This window comes from Schistocerca americana, chromosome 3 (assembly GCF_021461395.2).
Source record: "Schistocerca americana isolate TAMUIC-IGC-003095 chromosome 3, iqSchAmer2.1, whole genome shotgun sequence".
NCBI lineage: Eukaryota > Metazoa > Arthropoda > Insecta > Orthoptera > Acrididae > Schistocerca > Schistocerca americana.
This window is the reverse complement of record NC_060121.1, coordinates 907,714,169-907,738,596: the sequence shown is the minus strand read 5'-3', so window position 1 is coordinate 907,738,596 and position 24,428 is coordinate 907,714,169. Positions and strand designations below refer to the sequence as shown.

At 45.1% G+C, this 24,428-nt stretch overlaps 1 protein-coding gene and 1 non-coding gene across 2 annotated transcripts; both read left to right on the top strand.

The window, feature by feature from the left end:
- The first annotated feature begins 13,149 nt into the window (after nucleotides 1-13,149).
- Nucleotides 13,150-15,007, top strand: LOC124606832 (cuticle protein 16.5-like). The gene is made up of 2 exons (XM_047138907.1): nucleotides 13,150-13,192; nucleotides 14,489-15,007. Exons 1-2 carry the CDS (start codon nucleotides 13,181-13,183, stop codon nucleotides 14,930-14,932), a joined length of 456 nt encoding a protein of 151 aa, XP_046994863.1. The 5' UTR covers nucleotides 13,150-13,180; the 3' UTR covers nucleotides 14,933-15,007.
- A 1,600-nt stretch (nucleotides 15,008-16,607) lies between these two features.
- On the top strand, nucleotides 16,608-16,713 carry LOC124608736. Its single transcript, XR_006979323.1, has one exon. It is a non-coding gene; the product is annotated as a U6 spliceosomal RNA (small nuclear RNA).
- Nucleotides 16,714-24,428: the final 7,715 nt, after the last annotated feature.

The following is a 24,428-nucleotide window of genomic DNA, read 5'->3' as shown; positions in this document are numbered from 1 at the left end:
ATTGCTTCGTATGTTGGGCTCAAGGTATCAGTGGTGATTGGGTGGTTTCGGGGAGAAGACCAGACAGCGAGGTCATCGGCCTCATCGGATTAGGGAAGGACGGGGAAGGAAGGCGGCCGTGCCCTTTCAAAGGAACCATCCCGGCATTTGCCAAGAGCGATTTAGGGAAATCACGAAAACCTATATCAGGATGACTGGACGCGGGAGTGAACCGTCGTCCACCCGAATGCAAGTCCAGTGTGCTACCCACTGCGTCACCTCGCTCGGTATATCAGTGGTGAGTCGCTGCATTCAGCAGTGGCCGAGCTAGCGTTATCCAGGGACGAAATCCGGGCAAACGTTGCACCTATTCTATCATAAGGGAATACTGGGGATCGTCTGCTTGCAGCAGGACTAAGATCACTTGTGCCCTATCCAGGCTCCTACTGACCCCTCGTCACCGCCAATCATGGCTACTCTGATGCTGTGAGGGAGTTGACTGGAGAGTGAAATGGCACTCTGTAGCCTTCAGTGGAGAGAGTTGGTACCGTCTGTCTGCGAATGATGGACGAATAAGTGTAAGGCGTGGACTTGGTGAACTGCCTGTTCCAGAGTGGATTTGCCCACTTCAAAAAGCTCCCACCCCAGGCTTCATGGTGTAGGGAGACACCAGTCACACCTTGCGGTCACATTTGGTGTTACTGCCGGGTAAAGGAAACAGTAGCAGCTACACTGCACGGGCTGTTTGCCTCCTGCTACTTCCATTATTTCGAGGGGAAGGTGATGTGGTTTTCCAGCAGCACAAGGCACGTCGATATGCGGCTAAAAAAATATGTAATATCCTGTGAGATAATTTATATACGGCCCAGTCATACTAATGTGTCCACCGACTATGTCCGACGTCACCGCGCAATAACCATTCACAGACGGCAGATGACGGCAACTGAAATCGAGCGTAGTTCAGAGGGACGCGCAAAACAGCGCAGTAGTTGTCTCATTTCGGAAACGGAGCGGTATGTCTGATGAACGGAAAGGCATGATAATTGACTTGCGGGCCAAGGGTGGAAGCATATCCGAACCAGATAAGTTTGTAAACTGTTCGGTTGTCGCTGTAGTTCGAGTTTACTTTGCCTCGTAAAATTGCGCTCTCTAAAACTGGTGCTGAAGCAATTGCGGTGATACACAGGTCACAGATTACAGGGGTGAGCGACAGCTGCGGAGATTTGTACGTGCGAATAGACGTGCAACTGTTGGGTATGTGACTACCCACATGGAACAAGGTGCCATCGAGAGCGTCTCCTCAACGACTGTTCAGCGAACGTTGCTGCATATGGGCCACCGCAGCAGGCGCCTGTTAGATGCACCCATGTTGACTGCCGTTCATCGGGGACGAAGGCTGCAATTTGCACGCCAGTGACGCAACTGAGTGACGAACAGTGGTCTTTTCAGATGAATCTCGTATTACGCCCCATCGGACATCCTCGAGGATGAGTGTTCATCGGAGGTGAGGGTATCATCTGGAGTGCCGCAGGGAAGTGTGGTTGGTCCGCTGTTGTTTTCTATCTATATAAATGATCTTTTGAATAGGGTGGATAGCAATGTGCAGCTGTTTGCTGGTGATGCTGTGGTGTACGGGAAGGTGTCGTCTTTGAGTGAATGTAGGAGGATGCAACATGACTTGGACAGGATTTATGATTGGTGTCAAGAATGGCTGCTAACTCTACCTATAGATAAATGTAAATTAATGCAGATGAATAGGAAAAAGAATCCCGTAATGTTTGAATACTCCATTAGTAGTGTAGCGCATGACACAGTCACGTCGATTAAATGTTTGGGCGTAACATTGCAGAGCGATATGAAGTGGGACAAGCATGTAATGGCAGTTGTGGCGAAGGCTGATAGTCGTCTTCGGTTCATTGGTAGAATTATGGGAAGATGTGGTTCATCTGTAAAGGAGACCGCTTATAAAACATTAATACGACCTACTCTTTAGTACTGCTCAAGCGTTTGGGCTCCCTATCAGGTCGGATTGAGGGAGGGCATAGAAGCAATTCAGAGGCGGGCTGCTAGATTTGTTACAGGTAGGTTTGATCATCACGCGAGTGTTACGGGAATGCTTCAGGAACTCGGGTGGGAGTCTCTAGAGGAAAGGAGGCATTCTTTTCGTGAATCGCTACTGAGGAAATTTAGAGGCTGACTGCAGTACAAGTTTGCTGCCGCCAACTTATAATTCGCGGAAAGACCACAATGATAAGATATTAGGGCTCGTACAGAGGCATATAGGCAGTCATTTTTCCCTCGTTCTGTTTGGGAGCGGAACAGGGAGAGAAGATGCTAGTTCTGGTACGAGGTACCCTCCGCCACGCACCGTATGGTGGATTGCTGAGTATGTATGTAGCTGTTGATGTAGATGAAAGGAAAAAACTATGCAACAATGGTCGGAAGAGTGCAAGCCGGTGGAGAGAGTGGTATAGTTCTGGGAATGTTTTCGTGGCATTTCACGTCGTTCTGGAGGGCACAATGGATCAACACATGTAAGCATCTATCCTTGTGGCTATGTTCACCCCCACACGAAACTTGTTTTTCCTCGATATGATGGCATCCACCAGCAGGCGCGTACTTCGAAGACCACCAGAATGAGTTTATCATACTTCGCTGCCACCAAACTCCCCAGATTTAAACCCAATCCAGAGTCTGTGCGACCACCTCAACCGGGATATCGTGCCGTGGATTCGCAATCGAGAAATCTAGAGTAGTTGACCACTGCAGTGGAGTCAGCATGGCTTTATTTCCCTGTCGGCACCTTCCACTACGTCACTGAGTCTCTCCCTGCAACTCTCCCAGAGGTCCGCGTTGCAAAAAATAGACTTTTCACAGCTTTTCGCATTAACATGACTGTAGTTACTGTGGGAATCGGATGTAGATATACTGCAGCCACTAATGAACAGTCTACGACAAATTAAATTAGTAGACCAAGGGGAAGTATACTGAAACCGTGACTGACACGTCGGTTTTTTTCAATGATAGCTACTTTATGCCACATCACCATACTAACAAAAAATTATGTTGACTGTCACTGTAATTAAATCCACAGTGGAATACTCTGGCAACGGTAGACGGTGTAGAAGGCATAACTGAATAGACATGGGATGGGAAGCAGTGGAAAAACAGTGCATTAGAATCCTGGAAGATGGCGGTTCAAATTCCTCTGGCACACCTAGATTTAGGTTTTATGTAGTTCTCGAAAATCGTTTAAGGAAAATTCCGGAAGCGTTTGTTTGAAAAGGATACGACTAATTACAGTACTCACGCTTACTCAATTTGAGTTTGTGCTCCATCTCTAATGACTTCGCTGCAGACGAAATTTTGAATCCTAGACTTCCTGTTTCACTTCAGTAGGAAATACTTGCTACTGAACCTCGCGACGCCCCGGGTTCACGAAAACTGTATAATAAACAATCCTGATAAACCAGTACGAATCTGTGACTTTGCAGAGGAATGCGCGCTAACGTGAAACTTCTCAGACAGGCTGAAACTATTACCCACTCTCGGACTGATTCCACACTGTGTTCTCACACTGTCCACAGTCGTATCCTGTAAGGGATTTCCAGCTTCCTGAACCGCTAAACAGCTATCATTGGAGATGACGTGACGCAGTATAGTTTATGGCGTTCTTGACGCTGACGACCTTACTAACGTTCATTGTGTATGTGGTGGCTGACTGACTAACTTACCAGTGCACAGTGTCTCAGACGTGCAGGCATTTGTTTCCGTATCGGCAGCGATCGCTGGTCCGCAGCTGCTTGTTTGACCTCTGGGTTGCCTTCCGCAGCCTTGGAACACTGGCCTACACGTGTGCACCCACAAGGTCGCCAGCGTACGGTTCACTTCGGCAGCCCCACGCAATCTGGCCGCAGTGTACGGACTGTTGTCCGCTACATTCAGTCACAATCAATTCCTTAAGTTTGTAAAAAATTACATATTGCCAATGGAAATTACGTGGTCCACTAGCAACTCCCTTTATTTTATTTATTACTTGTTTTTCACTTGTTTTGCTACAACTATCACAAAAGTACTTTAAAAATCAGTCACCGCTTTCAGTCTGCCAGTGGTCATGATCAGAGTCCATACAGATAAAACATAGCAGTCATCGTGCCGTCCACAACTACCGAAGACCCCACTCAACGCAAGTAAATGTTCCCTGCAGTATAATACTCACCCCCTCCAGCCTGCGACTCTGGCGCGTTGTACGCCCTCTGATCAAAAGTATTGGGACGCATACTTTTCTTTTTCTTGGGTCATCACTCATCTGACTGGTTTCATTCGGCTCACCCCGAGTTCTTCTTCTGTGCCAACCTCTTCATCTCAGAGTAGCACTTTCAGCCTACGTCCTCAATTAAGTACTGGTTGTATTCCAGTCTCTGTCTTCCTCTACGTCTATCAGTGGACATTAATATGAGATTTATCCAACCTTCACGTTTGTGATTACTTGAGATCTCCTGCGCACTCTATGAATGAGGTCAGTCATTGTTTGTAGAGGAATGGCAGCCCATTATTACATAAGAGTCTAAACCAAAGTTGGCCTTCTGACTCGTACCAAAGGTGTTCCACTGAGTCCAGGTTGGGAATCTGGACAGGTGAGCCCATTTCAGGAAAGTCATTGTTCGGTAACCATGTCTCAGAGATACAGATTTGTGGCAGGACGCATTCTTCAGCTAATGCAAACAGTTATTGTCTCCGAAAAGTTTCTCTACAGTAAGTAGTATACAATGCTGTAAAATTTGTTCATATTTTTCCTCGTTTACTTAAGCCCAATAAGGGGACCAGATCTTAATCACGAAAAACGGCCCCATACTGCAATACCACCTCGCTGGTTCAGTACTTCACTGTTGGCATTACAGATGATGGCAGGTAACACTTTCCAGGCAATCGTCAAACCCAACTCATTCCATCAAATTGCCATGAAGTACGCTCTGGCTCATCAGATCACTCGTTTTCTGTAGAGGTAAAGCTGGATAAATGGGCCCCCACTCTGTTTTTTTTATATAACACCTTTAATTTTTAGTATAATCACCTGAAATTAACATACAACATTTCTCTAGTATGTCCTGCTATAGATACGACATGTTTTCGTCCAACTTTTTAATATTTAAAACAAAATTTTATTTTTTTCCTGATACTTTGCATTTTGTTGCGTCAAGAATTTGTGCCGGTAATATGGGCCCCAAGGTAGTTTGAAATAAAAAGAAACAAAAATTTGAAAAATATAATTTTATTTAATTTTACTGTATAATGAAAGAAAGATCCAGTCTGAACATTGTTAATTAGACTATTGGTGGGATGATTTTCACAGCCTACGCCTAACCTATTTACAATAGTCACACACATAAGCATATTTTTCGCATCCAGCGCATTCGTTTTGAGCCCACGTCTCACAGGCTATACACTGGACCCAAAGTTCATCTTTTGTGTCCTTTGAAAAAATCCCTTCACAAAATAGACATACAGCGTCGTCAACATCAGGGACAGAAACACTAACTTTTTATTTCTTGTGCAAAGCTTGTAGGCCATGCGCCTGACGTCATTTCTGGTAAGGCCGTAGAATTTGGATTCCATAATGAGAAGATATTTAACCAGTTCGTCCTCAAGTCCCTGTGGTAAAACTGGTGGAAAGCCTTTGGAGCGTGGAACGAGGGACAGAGTACACTTTAACGGCTTTTTTCAACCCCATTTTTTTCTCTTTAATAGCTACGATAGCATTTGCTATATTTCCTTTGTCCCACGATTGCCGTTTCGATTTTTTTGGGGGTACAAGTTGTGTTCGAGGCATCTGAAACATAAAGAGTATCAATATCTGATTGATTTTACGGGACCCATAATACCAGCAGCAAAAGGGGCCCATATATCCACCCTCGCCATCTTGGGAAAAACGATCTTGCCTACGGTTAGTTTGGTTCGCAACCGACGTTAATTAACGTAAAACGGTATCCCAACAGCAAGCCAAATACGTACCTTACCTTAGTTCTACTAGTAACATGCTAGAAATTAGAGTTTTATTCAAGTAAACACTAACCTTTAAAACTTTTGATGACAGCGAAAAAATTCACAGCACAACCACTCAGAAACCATGACAGCTACTACGTCTGCGCACTCTACAGTCAAGTTTGGCAACTAGTTCTAGTAGTTCATGTGCTCTCCGCTAGAATTCGTGGCCTGTACTTCCAAATATGTAGGGGGCCCATAATACCAGCAGGGGACCATTTTTCCACCTTTGCCTCTATTCCATCGTCCAGTGGCTTTGCTCTCTACACCACCTCAAGCGTTGCTTAACACTTACAGGAACGTGTGGCTTATGAGGATAGTCTCCACCACCGTACCCCATTCGTTTTAACCCTCACGCACAATGACGGTGCTAGCTTGACTGCTACTAGCCCCAAAGAGCTCACGATTGATTCCTTCCAAATGATTTCATGCGATTTTTCGCAACCTCCCTACGAAATGCTCGTCAGCCCCTGTTCATCAGTACAGTGAGGTATGCCTGGCCATGATTAAAGCTATGGTTCAAGATCACATCACTAACAGTCTACTTGACCATATCTAGAAGACCTGAAATGGCCTCGATGGATTTGTCACCCAGGTGACGACGTCCGACGACTAGTCCACGTTCGAAGACAATGAGCTCTTCTGACCTACTCATTGTGCTGTTACTGTTTCTCTGCTGACCACACCTTACTCCCTGCCTCCTCTTATATTGGTTTTTCCGCTTCTCGTGACATATCGTGGTCAATTCATCATTACATGTTGCCCTGACACTTTTGATTACATAATATTTCGAGTAGCTGTCAGGTGCAACAATAAATCTGGTGTAATAAGAATCTTGATTTGGACCGACTGACCCTCGGTCGAGTCTCGATGATCCCGTGGTCACTGCAGCTGCGGCATGAAACATTACGAGGATTTTCCAGAAAGTAAGTTCCGATCGGTCGCGAAACGGAAACCACTGGGAAAATCCGGTAAAGCTTTGCACAAATGTGTTGGAAAGTGTCTCTAGTAAGCCCGTCGATGGTGTCGCGGAGCTCTTTCCAGTTTTGAGTGAACAGTGAGCACGAGAGGAGGAGATTAGTGTTTAACGTCCCGTCGATAACGAGGTCATTAGAGACGGAGCGCAAGCTCGGGTGAGGGAAGGATGGGGAAGGAAATCGGCCGTGCCCTTTCAAAGAAACCATCCCGGCATTTGCCTGAAGCGATTTAGGGAAATCACGGAAAACCTAAATCAGGATGGCCGGAGACGGGATTGAACCGTCGTCCTCCCGAATGCGAGTCCAGTGTGCTAACCACTGCGCCACCTCCCTCGGTGTAGTGAGCACGTAATGATGCATAGGGAATAGCGTCTCCCGCCAAATACACTTCTGGAAATTGAAATAAGAACACCGTGAATTCATTGTCCCAGGAAGGGGAAACTTTATTGACACATTCCTGGGGTCAGATACATCACATGATCACACTGACAGAACCACAGGCACATAGACCAGGCAACAGAGCATGCACAATGTCGGCACTAGTACAGTGTATATCCACCTTTCGCAGCAATGCAGGCTGCTATTCTCCCATGGAGACGATCGTAGAGATGCTGGATGTAGTCCTGTGGAACGGCTTGCCATGCCATTTCCACCTGGCGCCTCAGTTGGACCAGCGTTCGTGCTGGACGTGCAGACCGCGTGAGACGACGCTTCATCCAGTCCCAAACATGCTCAATGGGGGACAGATCCGGAGATCTTGCTGGCCAGGGTAGTTGACTTACACCTTCTGGAGCACGTTGGGTGGCACGGGATACATGCGGACGTGCATTGTCCTGTTGGAACAGCAAGTTCCCTTGCCGGTCTAGGAATGGTAGAACGATGGGTTCGATGACGGTTTGGATGTACCGTGCACTATTCAGTGTCCCCTCGACGATCACCAGTGGTGTACGGCCAGTGTAGGAAATCGCTCCCCACACCATGATGCCGGGTGTTGGCCCTGTGTGCCTCGGTCGTATGCAGTCCTGATTGTGGCGCTCACCTGCACGGCGCCAAACACGCATACGACCATCATTGGCACCAAGGCAGAAGCGACTCTCATCGCTGAAGACGACACGTCTCCATTCGTCCCTCCATTCACGCCTGTCAAGACACCACTGGAGGCGGGCTGCACGATGTTGGGGCGTGAGCGGAAGACGGCCTAACGGTGTGCGGGACCGTAGCCCAGCTTCATGGAGACGGTTGCGAATGGTCCTCGCCGATACCCCAGGAGCAACAGTGTCCCTAATTTGCTGGGAAGTGGCGGTGCGGTCCTCTACGGCACTGCGTAGGATCCTACGGTCTTGGCGTGCATCCGTGCGTCGCTGCGGTCCGGTCCCAGGTCGACGGGCACGTGCACCTTCCGCCGACCACTGGCGACAACATCGATGTACTGTGGAGACCTCACGCCCCACGTGTTGAGCAATTCGGCGGTACGTCCACCCGGCCTCCCGCATGCCCACTATACGCCCTCGCTCAAAGTCCGTCAACTGCACATACAGTTCACGTCCACGCTGTCGCGGCATGCTACCAGTGTTAAAGACTGCAATGGAGCTCCGTATGCCACGGCAAACTGGCTGACACTGACGGCGGCGGTGCACAAATGCTGCGCAGCTAGCGCCATTCGACGGCCAACACCGCGGTTCCTGGTGTGTCCGCTGTGCCGTGCGTGTGATCATTGCTTGTACAGCCCTCTCGCAGTGTCCGGAGCAAGTATGGTGGGTCTGACACACCGGTGTCAATGTGTTCTTTTTTCCATTTCCAGGAGTGTATGAGGGCCTGTTTAGAGATTTCGCCTGTGTCATGCTGCCCACATGACACAACTGTCGAGCAGTTCCTTCTTCGTGCCAATTCTCGGCCGCACATTGTACGTAGTATCAATGAAGACGCTCCTGCAGCGTTTCCGATGAGAAGTGTTTGATCACCCACAATACAGTCCATAATTGGCTCCCCCTAAGGGTCATCTCACAAGAACCACTGGCTATGAAGACAAAGTTTTTCCACAGTCAACGAGCCGCAGACCAGTGCAGATAACTGGCCGAAATCACAGCCGGCAGCTTTCTATAACGAGGATATTGGGAAGTTGATACGTTGTAAGTGGCTGTTTAGGTTTTTATATTGGTAACGCCTCGTAGCGCTCTGTATGAAAACCACTGGCTGTGCTGTGTGCAGTCTGTGGATAGTTTGCATTGTTGTCTGCCATTGTAGTGTTGCGGAGCTGGATGTGAACAGCGCGTAGCGTTACGCAGTTGGAGGTGAGCCGCCAGCAGTGGGAATGTGGGAAGAGAAATGGCGGAGTTTTGAAATTTGTAAGACTGGATGTCATGAACTGCTAGGTATATTATGATTTTTCAACACTATTAAGGTAAATACATTGTTTGTTCTCAATTAAAATCTTTCATTTGCTAACTATGCCTATCAGTAGTTAGTGCCTTCCGTAGTTTGAATCTTTTATTTAGCTGGCAGTAGTGGCGCTCGCTGTATTCCAATAGTTCGAGTAACGAAGATTTTTGTGAGGTAAGTGATTTGTGAAAGGTATAGGTTAATTTTAGTCAGGGCCATTCTTTTGTAGGGACTATTGAAAGTCAGATTGCGTTGCGCTAAAAATATTGTGTGTCAGTTTAAACACAGTCATGTATAATTGTTCTAAGGGGAAGTTTCATATGTCGATCCTTAGCCGAGGATACCTCACTGGAATCTTCTGATTTTTTCTTGTAGTTTGTGCAATTAGTGTAGATTTTGTTTACTGCTAGCGCGTAATTGTAGAGAGAATCTCCTTGTACAGTAAAACAGGCGTGGCACCTATGTAAATTTGCACCAAGTATTTCGCAGCTGCGCTTGCAATTAACTAGATATCATTTTCAGTGCTATGTTAATGTGTTTTTCTTATTTTGCTCTTCAAATTCTACTTTTCTGTGTTGTCTTGCGAAATGTTGTGACAATAATGGCGTGTGAAAAACGTAACACAAGGCTCCAAAGTAAACTGAGAAATAATAGTGACAACGATCGTAGCTTATCAGCGCCGCCGAGTAATGAATTAACTAATGTTCAAAGTAGTAATTTGGTAATTGTGCATAGGGAAATGGAGCGGGCTGCAAATAATGCTGTAGGCAGTGAAACAATTAGTGAACAGGGAAGCATTATCGATCGATCGGTCGGCAACAGCTCGCCTCAGGAATCCGACATGACAGGACACAATCTTGCAAATACTGTAGATTCAGGTTTTGCGTCCTCAGCGTTTTCTCAAATAAGTCAAGACAAATTTTCTGCTTGTCAAAATGTGAATGTTGCCGGTGCAAATGCTCTGCCGAAAAGCATAGAGGAACAGATTCCAGACACTAATACATTATTATTGCAATTAATGCAACAAATGGAACAAAATCAGAGACAAACACAGCAAAAGATTATTGAAAGTCAGATTGCGTTGCGCTAAAAATATTGTGTGTCAGTTTAAACACAGTCATGTATAATTGTTCTAAGGGGAAGTTTCAACGTCACTACGAGAACACTCGAAGTTGGAGCGCCGACTATGTAGAGAAGTAGGTGGAAGATGTACCTAACTGTTGCAGATAAAACGTTTCTCGTTTTTACTGTGGTTTCCATTTCGCGACCGATCGGATCTTACTTTCTGGATGACCTCATGAGCTTCGGACCTTCTTCTCTTTCTTCGCCACCTCATCTCGTATTTGTGTTCTAACGTTATTTGTCGCTCTCAAGGCGACCCTCGTATTATTATTTTGATACATGTATCCCATTGAAATTAATGTTTTGAGGTGGCAGGAGTCTTGGGGTAGCAATACCCAAGTGTACAGATGGAGGTAGTACCACGTACACAAGGTATAAAAGGGCAGTGCATTGGCGGAGCTGTCATTTCTACTTGTGGAAAGGTTTCCGGCGTCATTATGGCCGCATGACGGGAATTATCAGACTCAGAAGCGGTGGGGTAATTGGAGATGAACGCACGGGACATTCCATTTCTGAAACAACAAATTCAGTATTCCGAGACTCACATTTTCATGAGTGTTCTGAGCATAACAAATTTCAGGCATTTACTATCACCTCGGACAACGCAGTGGTCGACGGCCTTCCCTTAACGATTGGGAGCAGCAGCCGCGTTTGCGTAGAGTTGTCAGTGCTAACAGACAAGCAACGCCGCGTCAACCATGCGACGAACGTATCCGTTAAGACAGTGCGGCGAAATTTTGCGTTGATGAGGTGTGGCAGCAAACGAACAACCCGAGAGATTTTGCCAACAGCACGACATCGCCTGCATCACCTCTCCTAGGCTCGTGACCATGACAGTTACATCCAAGACGACAGGAAAGCAGTGCTTTAGTCAGATGAGTCCCGTTTTCAATTGGTAAGACCTGATAGTAGGGTCCGACTGTGCCGCAGTCCCGACAAAGCTATCGACCAGAGTTGTCAACAAGGCGCTGGTTGTGGCTCCATAATGGTGTGGGCTGCATTTACTTGGAATGGACTGGATCCTCTGGTCATCTTGAACCGATCACTGATCGGAAATGGTTATGTTCGGCTGCTTGGAGACACTTTCCAGCCATTAATAAACTTCATGTTCCTAATTAACAAGGCGTTACGTCACCATACCAAAACTGTTCTTTATTGGTTTGAAGGACACTCAGAACAATTCGAGCCAATGATTTAGCCACTCAGATCGACCAAGATGAATACCATCGAACACCGACGGGAAAAAATCGAGAGATGAATTCGTGCACAAAATTCAGCAGCGGAACGCTTTCGAGTTAATGGACGGCTGTAGACGGAGCACGGTTCAATATTTCTGCAGGGAACTCCGAAGGACTTCGAGTCCCTATCAAGTCGAGTAACTTCACTACGCGGGGCAAATAGAGGTCCGACAAGATATTAGGAAGTATCCCATGACTTTGTCTTCATAGTGTAGCGTAATGCTCGATACTAGTTCCGCAAGCCAACAAATTTTGATGGCATTACGCAGCTGCAGTCGATATTGTTACGTACAAAATGTACCCAACTTAACAGTCCTCTGAATGTAAACGATATTTCTGGTCGAGTGTTTGTGAAAGTAGTAGCATCTATTCCTGTGATATCGGAGTTAAAATCATGGATAAAGCAGAATTTTCAAAACTAAATGACACTCATTAACGTCGAAAATACTATCAGGCGGAAATTAGAATACATGGAAAGTGATTTTAAAACAGCAAATTCCGTATTGAATCGAACGTTACAGCAGAAAATGTAGTGACAGGGATGTGAACATCTACCACAGAAAACTGGGGGTTCTGAGAGCAGGGAAGATGAAGTAAAGAAAGAGCAGAAGTGCTCCAAGTAATGGTAGAAAATGTCTTACTTTAATTGGAGCTTTCGTTCGGTAGTAATAAATCAAATAGTTTAGTTCAGTGCGTGATTCAAATTCAGTATAATCTAGAAGTAATAATGAGACACTTTTTCACCGAGGAAACAAGTATTAACTGCTGGAATTATCTTAAGTAAGACAGTCGTCAACCCGAATACTGTTTTTAACACCACAGTGCTTCATTAGGCCTGTTGGAGGTGGTATGACGTTGCCTACCACCAATCGTTGAACTGACTTACGATATTAGTTCTAGGGGAACCTACGGCTTAACATGAGCCGCAAACCACGGTGCCACTGAGACTTTTTCACAGAGGTGAAAGAAGCAGTCAGTAGCACACAAAAATCCTAGGAGTGACCGGATATCGAATCAGAAACCTTAGATCTGTGGTCTGGCACTTCGCGACTGAGCCTTTAATAATCAACCGATTGTCCTACACATCAATGAGTACAGTTAATAACAAAAATGAAAATTACGATCACAGATATTGCGTTTTGATCGACAGCGACCACTTCTTTATTTATTTAAGAAATGTTTAAATCGTCTTGATCACTGACTCATGTTCAATTTATTTTGTTAGAAAAACGTAACTTCCATCCGGAGCACACGTTCCGGGAGGTGTGTGGCCATCGCAAGACTACGCCCACGGCAGGACCTAGCACAAGGTCGACGGTGCGAGGTTCGCTACTTTCACGCATTGTGACGTACGCTTGGCCGACTTCGTATAAATAGCGGGCAGATACCAGACAGAAGCACATTTCGGCAGCAGCAGTAGCAGCAGCAGGAAGCAGCATAACCATGAACACCCTGGTACGTACCATTCTTCCAGACTCCAAGAGCAAATGCCTCGTTAGAGCCCATTACTTTGGCCTGTAATGAATAGCTGCTGTTGTCTCTTATTTCAACGTTAACGGTACATTTCTCAAGTCTAGTTGGAGGCCACATTAAATCTAACATAAGTTTGAAATGTTCGGAGATATATTCTAAATTCGAAAGTAGGACTTGAATTTGCTGTGAAAATGTAGGAATGAAGGAATGAATATCAAATACATAAAGGAACTTTGGGGGTAAAAATTATATCTCATGTGACTACTGCACGGTTTTACGGGTCGTTACTATGTAGTCTGAGACAAAATGCAGATAATTTCAGTTACAGTCTGTTACGTAAGAGCGTGGTCGGCATTGCCGCCAGATGGTAAAAGAGATCACCTTAGATCTGTCACAGCCCAGTAGGGTGGAGTTTCGTCCGTCATGCAGTGTACATTAAAGCATTAGTTTACTATGAAGTCTTTACTTAGATAGACAAGAAGAGGCTATGGTGCATCAAACGTGTGTCTTTTTGAGGCTGTGTTTCTCTTTAGCCGCCCAAAAAGTGATTCGTACAAAAGCGGGTAATATGATATAAATTGCTTAGAAATGTGGATGACTTTGAAAAACACGAGTAAATCGGCAAAGTGACTCCTAAAGTGGAAAAAAATGGTTATTAACCTTTTTTTCGGGAAATTCATTCTTAACATTGCGTCAAGTGCAAGAAACATTCACTTTGCAATAGCTGTCAACGCAAATTCGACGCATTTCGAGGTCTCTTCTACGTGAATATGCGCAAAATTTGGTTGCGACAGTGCTTCGGATATGCGAAGCAATTATCGACGCTACTGGTGACTGGACGAGTTATTAATTGTAACTGCATCTTTTTTTCTCATATGTGATGTTTACATGCGATTTAGGTTGTTGACAGATACATGACCATGATTATGCTTAACAAATGGGTCACGCTGCTACGATTGTAAAAGGCTAGAATAGTCCATGTAAACTGTTGACGACAGTGGCAGGTACTTCAAATGAGATTCATAACAGGAAAGTTGCCACTATCCTCGCAAAATATTTGGTAAATTTAACCATATTAATGAGCATAAAATTTCGCTTCGTTTGCTTGGCTTTCAAGAGAAATTTCCCTCTGTCATCGGTTGGGTAGAAAACGCATAATAGTTGTTCGAAGTGCCTGCTAGGCACTGTGTGGGGGTTTCTGGGCCTTTATTCAAATGCAGAATTTGTAAGTTATGATACCATGAGGAACACTAATTCAAGTGGCATTCTGCATTTCAGATTGTCCTGAGTGTCATCCTGGCTGTTGCCGTGGCTAAGCCCGGCTACCTGGGGGCCGCCCCCGCCGCAGTCGTCGCCCCCGCCGCTTACGCCGCCCCCGCTGTGGTCGCCGCCCCCGTGCACGCAGGCTACGCCGCCTACGGCCCGGCCCCCGTGGCCGTGCGCTCCGACGGCTACCTGCTGGACACCCCTGCTGTCGCCGCCACCAGGGCCGCCCACCTGACCGCCGTCGCCCAGACCCAGGCCCGTGACGCCGTCGTCAACGGCGCCGCCGCCCTGGCCGCCCACGCCGCCCACGCGTACGCTGCCCATGCTTACGCCGCCCCCGCTGTGGCGTACGCTGCCCCAGCCCATGTCGCCTATGCTGCTCCTGCAGCATACGCCGCCCCCGGCGCTCTCGCTGCCGCCGCCCATCTCCACGCTAAGGCTGCTCTGCTCGGCTGAAATGTCGTCTGTAGAAAAAATGTGCTGCATTTTTAAAATAATCTACAAAAAAATAATAAATAATTGAAACCACTATATTTCTCAACTTTATTTTCCATTTCTGTGACTAGATTCTAATGCATCCGAATCATATCCTAGCTACATACAAACTACTTATCTAACTTTGAAAGTCAAACAGGAATCCATTGTTGGTACCAGCAACACTGTGCATGGCATTTCTCTTTGGATCACGCCAACCTACTAGAATGCTGTTAAAATAGTATTAAATAGTTTCATGTGTCTGACAACTGAAATTTGAATGAGAGAAGTATTGTATATACATATGAAACAGCGTATGTTAATGTTTTGTGGCTATTGCTTTGGCAGCGTTCATTTGAACAATGTTAATGTATATCCCGCGGGCATTAAGTTGACCACCAGTACAGGTATCCTCAGTATCTGATATTTTGAAATAGTGGTGGTATATAGATAGTCCTTAAATCATATAGCAATCATCGAAAATAAAACTCTGACGTCACACACAAAAGAAAGTTCCCAGAATGAATTGGTCAAACTGCAGCCGAGAACGGGCCGCTTGAGGCTCGGGTCTAGCACACAGTTTTAATCTGCCAGAAAGTTTCAAAAGGAGGGTTATCATTTTCAAAGATGAAGTCTCATGTCACTAATAGGAATTTAAAGCGCAACTTGGCGGTGACGGCAATTACACGATGGTATCAGAGTCAAATCAGCAGACATAGGCACATGTTTGAGTGGAGGAGTACTGTCGACCACGATGGTCATCAAATACACCCGTTATAAATTTAGAAAATGATTTACTTTAGACGTGCCGTGGTTATATACTTATTTATAAATGTATGACAACACACAATGCGGTGCATATGTTTCTGGGCAACCATCGTAATTTTCTGAGATGTCATTCTACCACTCGATAATCTACCTAGCGCTTCAGTATTCAAATTGTGGTAGAGGTGGAAATACTTATCATACATAGTGTTTACGCAATGTAATTTATTGTATTTTCAACAAATTTATATTCATTTCCCTCTTTAAGGTTTTTCCATTACGGTATACATATGCAAATGACCCAAATGAAACATCCGTGCTACAGGACGCGTAAATCGTAAACTCTGTTCAACAATTTAACGTTGCTGCCCTGAGACCTCTAAGGTTTTTCTATCACAGGTACAAATTGACTGTTCTCTGTGTTTATCTATAGTCGAGTGTGTTTATCTACAGTTGAATGAAGACCATCTGACATAGTTAGCAGCCCCAGGAAAACATACTATCACGCATCCAAACTCTTGTGTTTCAGTTTTGAAGATGGACCTGTTGCGAAAACGACTTCGACTTAGGCCCATATTAACAATGGAGCACCGAAAGCGGAAGCTACTCAAACGAACCGCTTATGATTGGCAACAACTGCCATCCGTTCTGAGACACGTTTTAACCTTAGAACGAATAATGGACGTCACTGTATCCAATGGAAAACGTAGAAGAACAAATAATCTGTGTCCACTGCTGGACACTAGACAGGTGTTTGAGACTGTAAGATCATATCCCCGTCCACCCATCTTCATATAGGTTTTCTCGGATGGAATGGTTCCTGAAGCAAAGTCACACGCGAAACCATTACCCTATGTCCACTGCGAGATAGTGTAACACTTCCGTGGGGCTCGTATACTCGCTTCGGTAGTTCGTATACTACATCTGTAACGATACAGTGATTGGCATAGCCTCTGTTCAAGGAAGAGACTCAACATCGAAAAGAGTTCTCCAATGATAATTGGAGCAAGACCTAAGACGAATCAAGACACTTTCATAAGATTTATTGGTCTAGAAAGAGAACTCAGTACTGTTAAGTGGAACAAAATGTTTGATATCCTCAGCAATACAAGTATATATTACAGATAGAGACGAATAATATAGCGTAGCTACAAGAACAAAATGAAAAAAGAAGAGTGCAAGATTAAGAGAGCTATGCTAGGATTTAAACAAGAGTGAGGGATTCTATATTGTCGGCTCTTAACAGTTCGACCTATGGATCGAAGAAGCAAAAGAAAGAAAAATAGAAACGTGTAAAACTAGGACTAAAACGCAGTGTGCAAGAATATCATGATTTGGTAGTCGTCTGTGAAACTGAAGAAAAACTGCATGACCTGTTGAATATAATGAATAATCAACGGTGCACAGAGTAAGGAATGGGAACCAAAGAACAGGAAATAAGCACTAGAAATCAGTTTTGTCACAAAAATAATGTTAAAATTAAGGTTCCTGTAGTTCTGGCAGTGAAGAAGTTGTGCCCCTTGGAAGCAAGATAAAACACATCGGATGAAATGGTAAATGAATCTTGTGTGTGTCTGGAGTGGGGGAGGAGGGAGTGAAACGGATGCGTTAAACAAGAAGGAATGCATGGTATGTAAGGACATGCAAGTGTGACAACAATGGGAAATGGATATCCAAGCAGAAATGGCGCAGGAGAGGAAAGGTTAACCAGTTGTAGGTGAACATGAGGGTAGAAGAGCCAAATTCACTTGTTTGGCTGCTTAGTGCCGTATCTACACGATCACATATTCGGTATTCAAAAACTAAGTGAACACATATTCGAATATGAGGTCTTGAAAGTTGAGGTCGACCTTCTCACACTGTATAACAATTTTACACTGAACGCTATAGTTTCTGTTCAATGCCGTTTCTATTTCGTAATATTGGCGTATTTCCGTCATTGCTAAGGTGCCATATCATTTTTCGACAGTGATATTATTATTAGTTTTGAGTCATTATCATAACTTCTGTGAATCATTGTTGTAAGTGGTTCAACAAGTTTGCCGTTTACAGTTGGTTCGTACAGCGACTACGACGGTAAATTTAACTCAGTGGCTGTTGAAGCAGACATTGCGACATTATGACGAACAGAGGCAACATTTAGTACCACAGAAGCGAACGTTTTTACGTGGTGTCAGAAGAAAACCAAACGTATGTTATGAATGTCAGAGGAACTAGACAGGTAAGCTTGAATTTGTTGGAGTAACCGGTTGAGCAGTATATGAGAGAGAAATTATTTGAGCAAAAGAGAGGTATTGCATAACGAAGAATCGAAATCGGGTATGGGTTATTACGAAAATAAAATGGAGACTGTGTTCCGCATGGCAAATAAACCCATTGTATTCAGATCAAAATGCATCAGTGAAAGTGAGAGGAGAGGGTACCAGCTGACAGAACTAGAGAAATGAGTATGACAAGGCTGCTGTCTGTCTCCTATCACTTCCAATCCATAATTAGAAAATATGGACTCCACAGCCACTAGACCATAAGTGGGTTAAAACTGAAGGAAGACGAATGTGGTGCTTGAGGTGTGCAGGAAACATGTCCTGCTAGTAAGAGGTGAAAAAGAATTTGATGGTATAGTGGACACCATTGAGCTACAGCAAAGGTATATGGAATGAAAATCAATACACAGAAAGTATAAGTAATGGCATCAGAAGGAGAAGAATGAGAACACGTGGCTAGCTTTAAACAAGTCTCAAGACGGGTAGAAACCGATTGAAGAGCAGCAGAGAAATTAACAGAGCATTAGTACTGGCAAAAGAGTCATTTTATAAGAGAAGAATAACCATCAGCAATATGGACAGAGACTTGAGGAAAATGCTAATAAAAAGTTTTGTACAGAGCGTCCTCCTGTATCGTGGTGATACGTGAACGCTGAAGAAGGAAGATAAAGCTAGGCTGAAGGTAACTGAAATGTGGACATGGCTGAATAAGACAGATGAACAGAGTGAAAAATGAAGAAGCACTTGGAGGAGTAGGAAAGCAAAGGCAATTCCTGGATGGAATAAGGAGAAGGAGACGAAAGTGGACTGGATATATATTAAGAAAAAGAAAGGTCTGTAATGACAGAATTAAATAAAGATTGTAAAACATGTCTTTTAAAGCATGTAGACACAGCATAAATTGTATTTGTGTATCTCTAAACTTGAGTCCACAGCGGAGTAGGAAATATTTGAAAGTAGGTTCAGATGGTTCAAATGGCTGTAAGCACTATGGGACTTAACATCTAAGATCATCTGTCCCCTAGAACCTATAACTACTTAAACGTAACTAACCTAAGGACGTCACACACATCCATGCCCGAGTCAGGATTCGAACCTGCGACCGTAGAGGTCGCGTGGTTCACACTGAATTGAAAGTAGGTGCCAGTATTCTTAGAACATAACAAGTAACGCCAGGGTTAGAAGCTTAAAGAACCATTTGCACATATGTTGTCATTTTGGTGTAGGAGGAATCTTCAAAAGGCTGATATTGTTTTCGCAATTAATTGTTTATAAAGATTGATAATGGAGGAACATGAAGTATGTAGAGAAAGCAAATCCAGCATGTATAACAAATTAACACAGCTGCTGTCCCCGAGCAGTTCCTCCACTGTACGTAGTACACAATGCTGTAAGATGTGTTCATTTTAAACCGCATTTAGGGTTTTCTTAAGCTAGGGGACCACACCGTAAGCATGGAAACGCCCCCATACCACAATTCCACCGCGCTGGCATTACAGATGATGACAGGAATTCGTAAACCCACATCCTTCCATCGAACTGCCATTTAATACACCGTGGCTCGTCATATCGCTCGTTTCTAATCATCCACTGTCCTGTGACTACTCTCTTCACACCACCTCAAGCGTTGCTTAGCAGTGACTACAGAAAACTCTGGCTTATGAGGAAGTGCTTCGACACTGTACCATATATGTTTTAAATCCCAAGCACAATGGAGTTGCTTACTTGAGTGCTAGTAGCACTTTAGAGCTCACAAGTGATTCCTCCCACTGGTTTCACGCGATTTTTTGCAACCTCCCTCCTAACTGCTCGCCGGCCTGTGTTCATCAGTGTGTATGGTCAGCCTGGGCTTGATTTAGTTGTGTCGATATTTCGCTATTTCAGTTCACAATCGCACGACCAACAGTCGACTCGTCGAGAGGGTTGAAACGGCCCTGATGGATTCCTTTCCGTGTGACATCCAACGACTTGTCCACACCCGTATACGCTGAGCTCTGCTGACCGACTCATTGTGCTGTTACTTCGTGTCCACTGACGACACGTTACTCCCCCCCTCCTCTTGTAATGACGGTTCCTCTTCTCGTGAATTTTAGCGGCCGTTCCTCACTACATGGAAGTGTCCGGACAATTTTCATTATATTCGAGCAGCTGTCCGCACACGACCATGCACCTGGTGAAACAAGAAACGTGATTCGTCCCACCAGGTGATACGATTCTCGATGATCAGTGCAGCCGTAGCAAGTAACATTGTGAACTCTTGAGTTTTAGTCCTTTTTCTCTTTCTTCATAAATACTCGGACATACCGTATTTCTATTTTTATGTTACTTGACGTTCTGAAGACGACTCTGATTTTATTCTTTTGAAACATGTATCCCGTTTTAGAGTACGTATTGAACATTTTTAGTAACGCCACAAAACTTACGCTGAGGCGACGGAAGTCATGGGATACAGATCCCCACGTATACAGATGGATGTCGTATCACGTACACAAAGTATAATACGGCAGTGCATTCGCAGAGCTGTTATTTGTGCTCAAGTGATTGATGTGTAAAGGTTTCCACCTGATTACGGCCGCAGGACGGGAATTATCAGCCTCTGAACGGAGATAGACGCATGGGATATTCCATTTCGAAAATCCTTAGCGAATTCAATATTACGAGGTTCACAGTGACAAGAGTGAGCCGAAATACCAAATTTCAGGAATTACCTCTCACGACGGACAGCCCAGCGGCCGACGGCTTTCACGTAACGACCGAAAGCAGCGGCGTTTGCGTAGAGCTGTCAGCGCTAACAGACAAGCACCTTTGTGTGAACTAATAGCAGAAATCAATGTGGAACGTACGATTAACGTATCCGTTAGGACAGCGCGGTGAAATTAGACGTTAATGGGCAATGACAGATGATTACCGGCGCGAGTGCCTTTGCTAACAGCATGACGTCATCTACAGCTCTTCTCCTGGACTCTTGACTGTACCTTGTGGACCGTAGACGACTGAAATACGATGGATTTGGCGGATGAGTCCCCATTTCAGTTGGTAAGAGCTGATGGTAGGGTTCGAGAGTGGTGCAGGTCCAAGTTGCTCCGTAATGGTGTGGGCTGTGTTTCCATGGAACAGGATGGGTCCTCTGGTTCCGCTGAATCTATCATTATAAGTGGTTACGTTCGGCTACCTATAGACAAATTTCAGCCATTAATATATGTTCCCAAATAACAGCGCGTGATGTAACCGTATCGCAGTTGTTCCAGATTGGTTTGAAGAACGCTCAGAATAATTAGAGCGGTGGCTTTAATCAACCAGATCGGCCGACATCAAACCCATCGAACATTGGTGGGATATAACTGAGAGATCAGTTCGTGCACAAAATCCTGCACCGGAACGCTTTCGAATTAATGGGCGACTGTAAAGGAGCACGATTCACTATTTCTCCAGGAGACTTCAAAAGACGTTTTGAGTCCATGTCACGTCGAGCAGCTACAATACGCTGGGCTAAAGGAGATCCGACACGATATCAGGTGTTATACCATGACTTCTGTCACCCTACTGTAGTGTAATACTCGATACTAGTTCCGAAAGACAAGAAATGTTATTGACATTACGCAGCTGCTGTCGATACTATTATACAAAGGGCGTTCAGAAAGTTTTGCACAGTCGTCTCTAATTGCAGGAATGACATTTCGTGTGAACATACTTGGAAAATTTAGCTGTAAGTTGCTACATAAATGTATTTTCTTTTATTTACAGGTGAGCTGCAATGGACAGTGAAGCACATGTCAGGTTGTGACAATGGTCGGTGGTGGAGTTCCTCTTCAAGACCGGCGATGTCTCTGCCACATCGATTGACAGGAAAAACTTCTCATGGTCGCGATTGACAGTCATATAATATTTCTTAAAAGACATCATAGTTGCCGTTGAAATATTTATTATTACGATAATAAGAAATATTTCATACAATCTACTGCGACTATGATGGCTATTAAGAGATTCAAAGCAAGTAGCCCCCTCTTTATGGGGAGGGTACAGTAGATCGCATCAGTATCCAGCGGTGGTTGCAGAGGTTTAAAGAAGGTGATTTCTAGAATGAGATTTTCACTCTGCAGCGGAGTGTGCGCTGATATGAAACTTCCTGGCAGATTAAAACTGTGTGCCCGACCGAGACTCGAACTCGGGACCCTTGCCTTTCGCGGGCAAGTGCTCTACCAACTTTTCTTTTTTGTTTGATTTTTTTTTGTTTTTTTCATTTTGTTTTTTCTTTTTTACAAACACTAAATGAAATGCATCCTCTGCCGAAAAGAAAGAAAACAAAAGATTTTAAAACAAATCACAAATTGAAAGGAACAGGGATGTTGTTTTTATTTATTTATTTATTTATTTTCAATAAGGGTCATTCTGTTAAAAGGAACATATAGACCATTTCATCGTATAGTATGTGCATTACATAGTGAGTGGTGAGAGAAGCGTGACGTTCATCATCAGCTGTCAAATGTGCACACCGACTGCACCCGGCACATTCCAACTGCGTGGGGGGTCAAGAAGACTGCCTGAAGATAATTGGCAAAGGTTTTCCGATAGTGTGACCATCTATGAACCTCACTGTGGGCTTGCTGCAAGAAATACCAAAAGTCAAGTCGCGACGTGGCAGTATCCCCATAGAGGTACGCGATCGTCCAACCTTTGATCCAGATGATCGACTGTGATTTAGTCGCCGGAAAGTAGTCACTCTCCGGATGTAAGAAGGAAGCAGGTGTAATATGTTGCGGGGTCACACGGAGGTAGCAAGCCACCATCTGTCTTCCTAGGAGCCAGACGTCCTGCACCGCGATACAAGTTAAGCGGTGATGGTCGTCATCCACTTGGTGACATTTCGGGCATAGTGGAGTGTCCACTAGTCCAATTGCATGGAGCCGTTGGTGGGTATTGAACTTGCCACAGGCGACACAGAACCACAGTGCCCGAACGAAGGTAGGAAAGAATTTTTGGTGCACATGTCTCCAAATCTTCGGCCAATGCAACCTGGGGTGTTTCAGTTCAATTACATTACAACTTATCCGTCGTAGCAGCCAAACATAAAAATCCTTCGCGCATGGCGGTCTCGTGCGCGGAAGCTCGTCTCTGATATAACTAAGTTCCACGATAAATGTTGAGACATGCGCAAAATGTGGCGTAATGTTGCCCACCGCCACCGGAGGTGTGAGGGACGCTGGAACCAGGAGGTCCAGTAGGCGGGATGTAAGGGAATCACGCCCGCTACGCCATTGCTTATACATTGTGGCTAGAAGGAGCGCCGTCGCACGGCAGTGAACATTCGTAAGTCCGAGTCCCCCCTTGTCCGTAGGGAGAGTGAGCGTTTCGTATCGCACCTTGAGGGGCGATCCAATCATCACGAAATAGCCTAGTGCTGATTGAAGTCGACGTCCGAGCGTGAGTGGTAGGGGCAGGATCTGCGAAATATGCACCATTCGAGAAACCACATAAGTGTTCAGGTACTCGACTCGCTGCAAAGGATCAAGGCGCCGTAGGAGATGTTGTCGGAACATGGTACGTGTTGTCTGTAAAATACGTCGGTAGTTAACTGCTGCAGTATGTTTTACAGATGAGGTAAAGTCTATGCCGAGATAGCGGAATCGTTGCACATAAGGAAACGGACTGATTTCTTCCGGCGTAAGGCCCCTTCCCACCGGCATTGCCGCCGATTTGTTCATGTTCACTGCACTACCCGCGATCACACTGTGGTCCAACAACAGTTCAAGGACCATCTTCACCTCTTCCTCAGAACGAACGAGCAGCAGGAGGTCGTCCGCATAGGCACGACATTTGAAGGTGTAGCCCCGTAGTTCCATCCCAGAAAGAGAATTGGTGAGCCTCCCAATTAATGGTTCCAACGCTATCGCGAACAGCAGCATCGAAAGAGGGCAGCCCTGGCGAATGGATCGTCGAATTTGAATGGGCCCTGCTATACGACCATTAACCTGTACCAAGGATTGTGCGCCCCCGTAAATCCTTCTAATGAGACCAGTAAAACGGTCTGGAAAACCCATTTGTTCCAGTACAGCATACAGATAGTTGTGGCGCACCTTATCAAAAGCACTGTCAAAATCAACCGCCACCATCGCCGCTTTAAGCCGGCACTCCTCCGCCAGCGCTATCACATCACGGCATTCGCCAGTAGCTGTTTGCACATTCACCGATCCACCCGGTGTCGTCTGTTCCGGAGAGAGAACGCTACGAATTAACATACGACATCGGGACGCTAGCAACCGTGCAAAGATCTTATAGTCGGCATTAAGCAGGGTGATGGGGCGATAATGTGTGACCGTAATTCCTGGCTTCGGTTTATGTACTGGCACCAGGAGGCCTTCCATAAAAGCCGGTGGAATAGGCGCATCGGAATTTAACATCTCGTTGTACATTTCCGTCCATCGCGGTGCCATTTCGTTGCGAAATTCGCG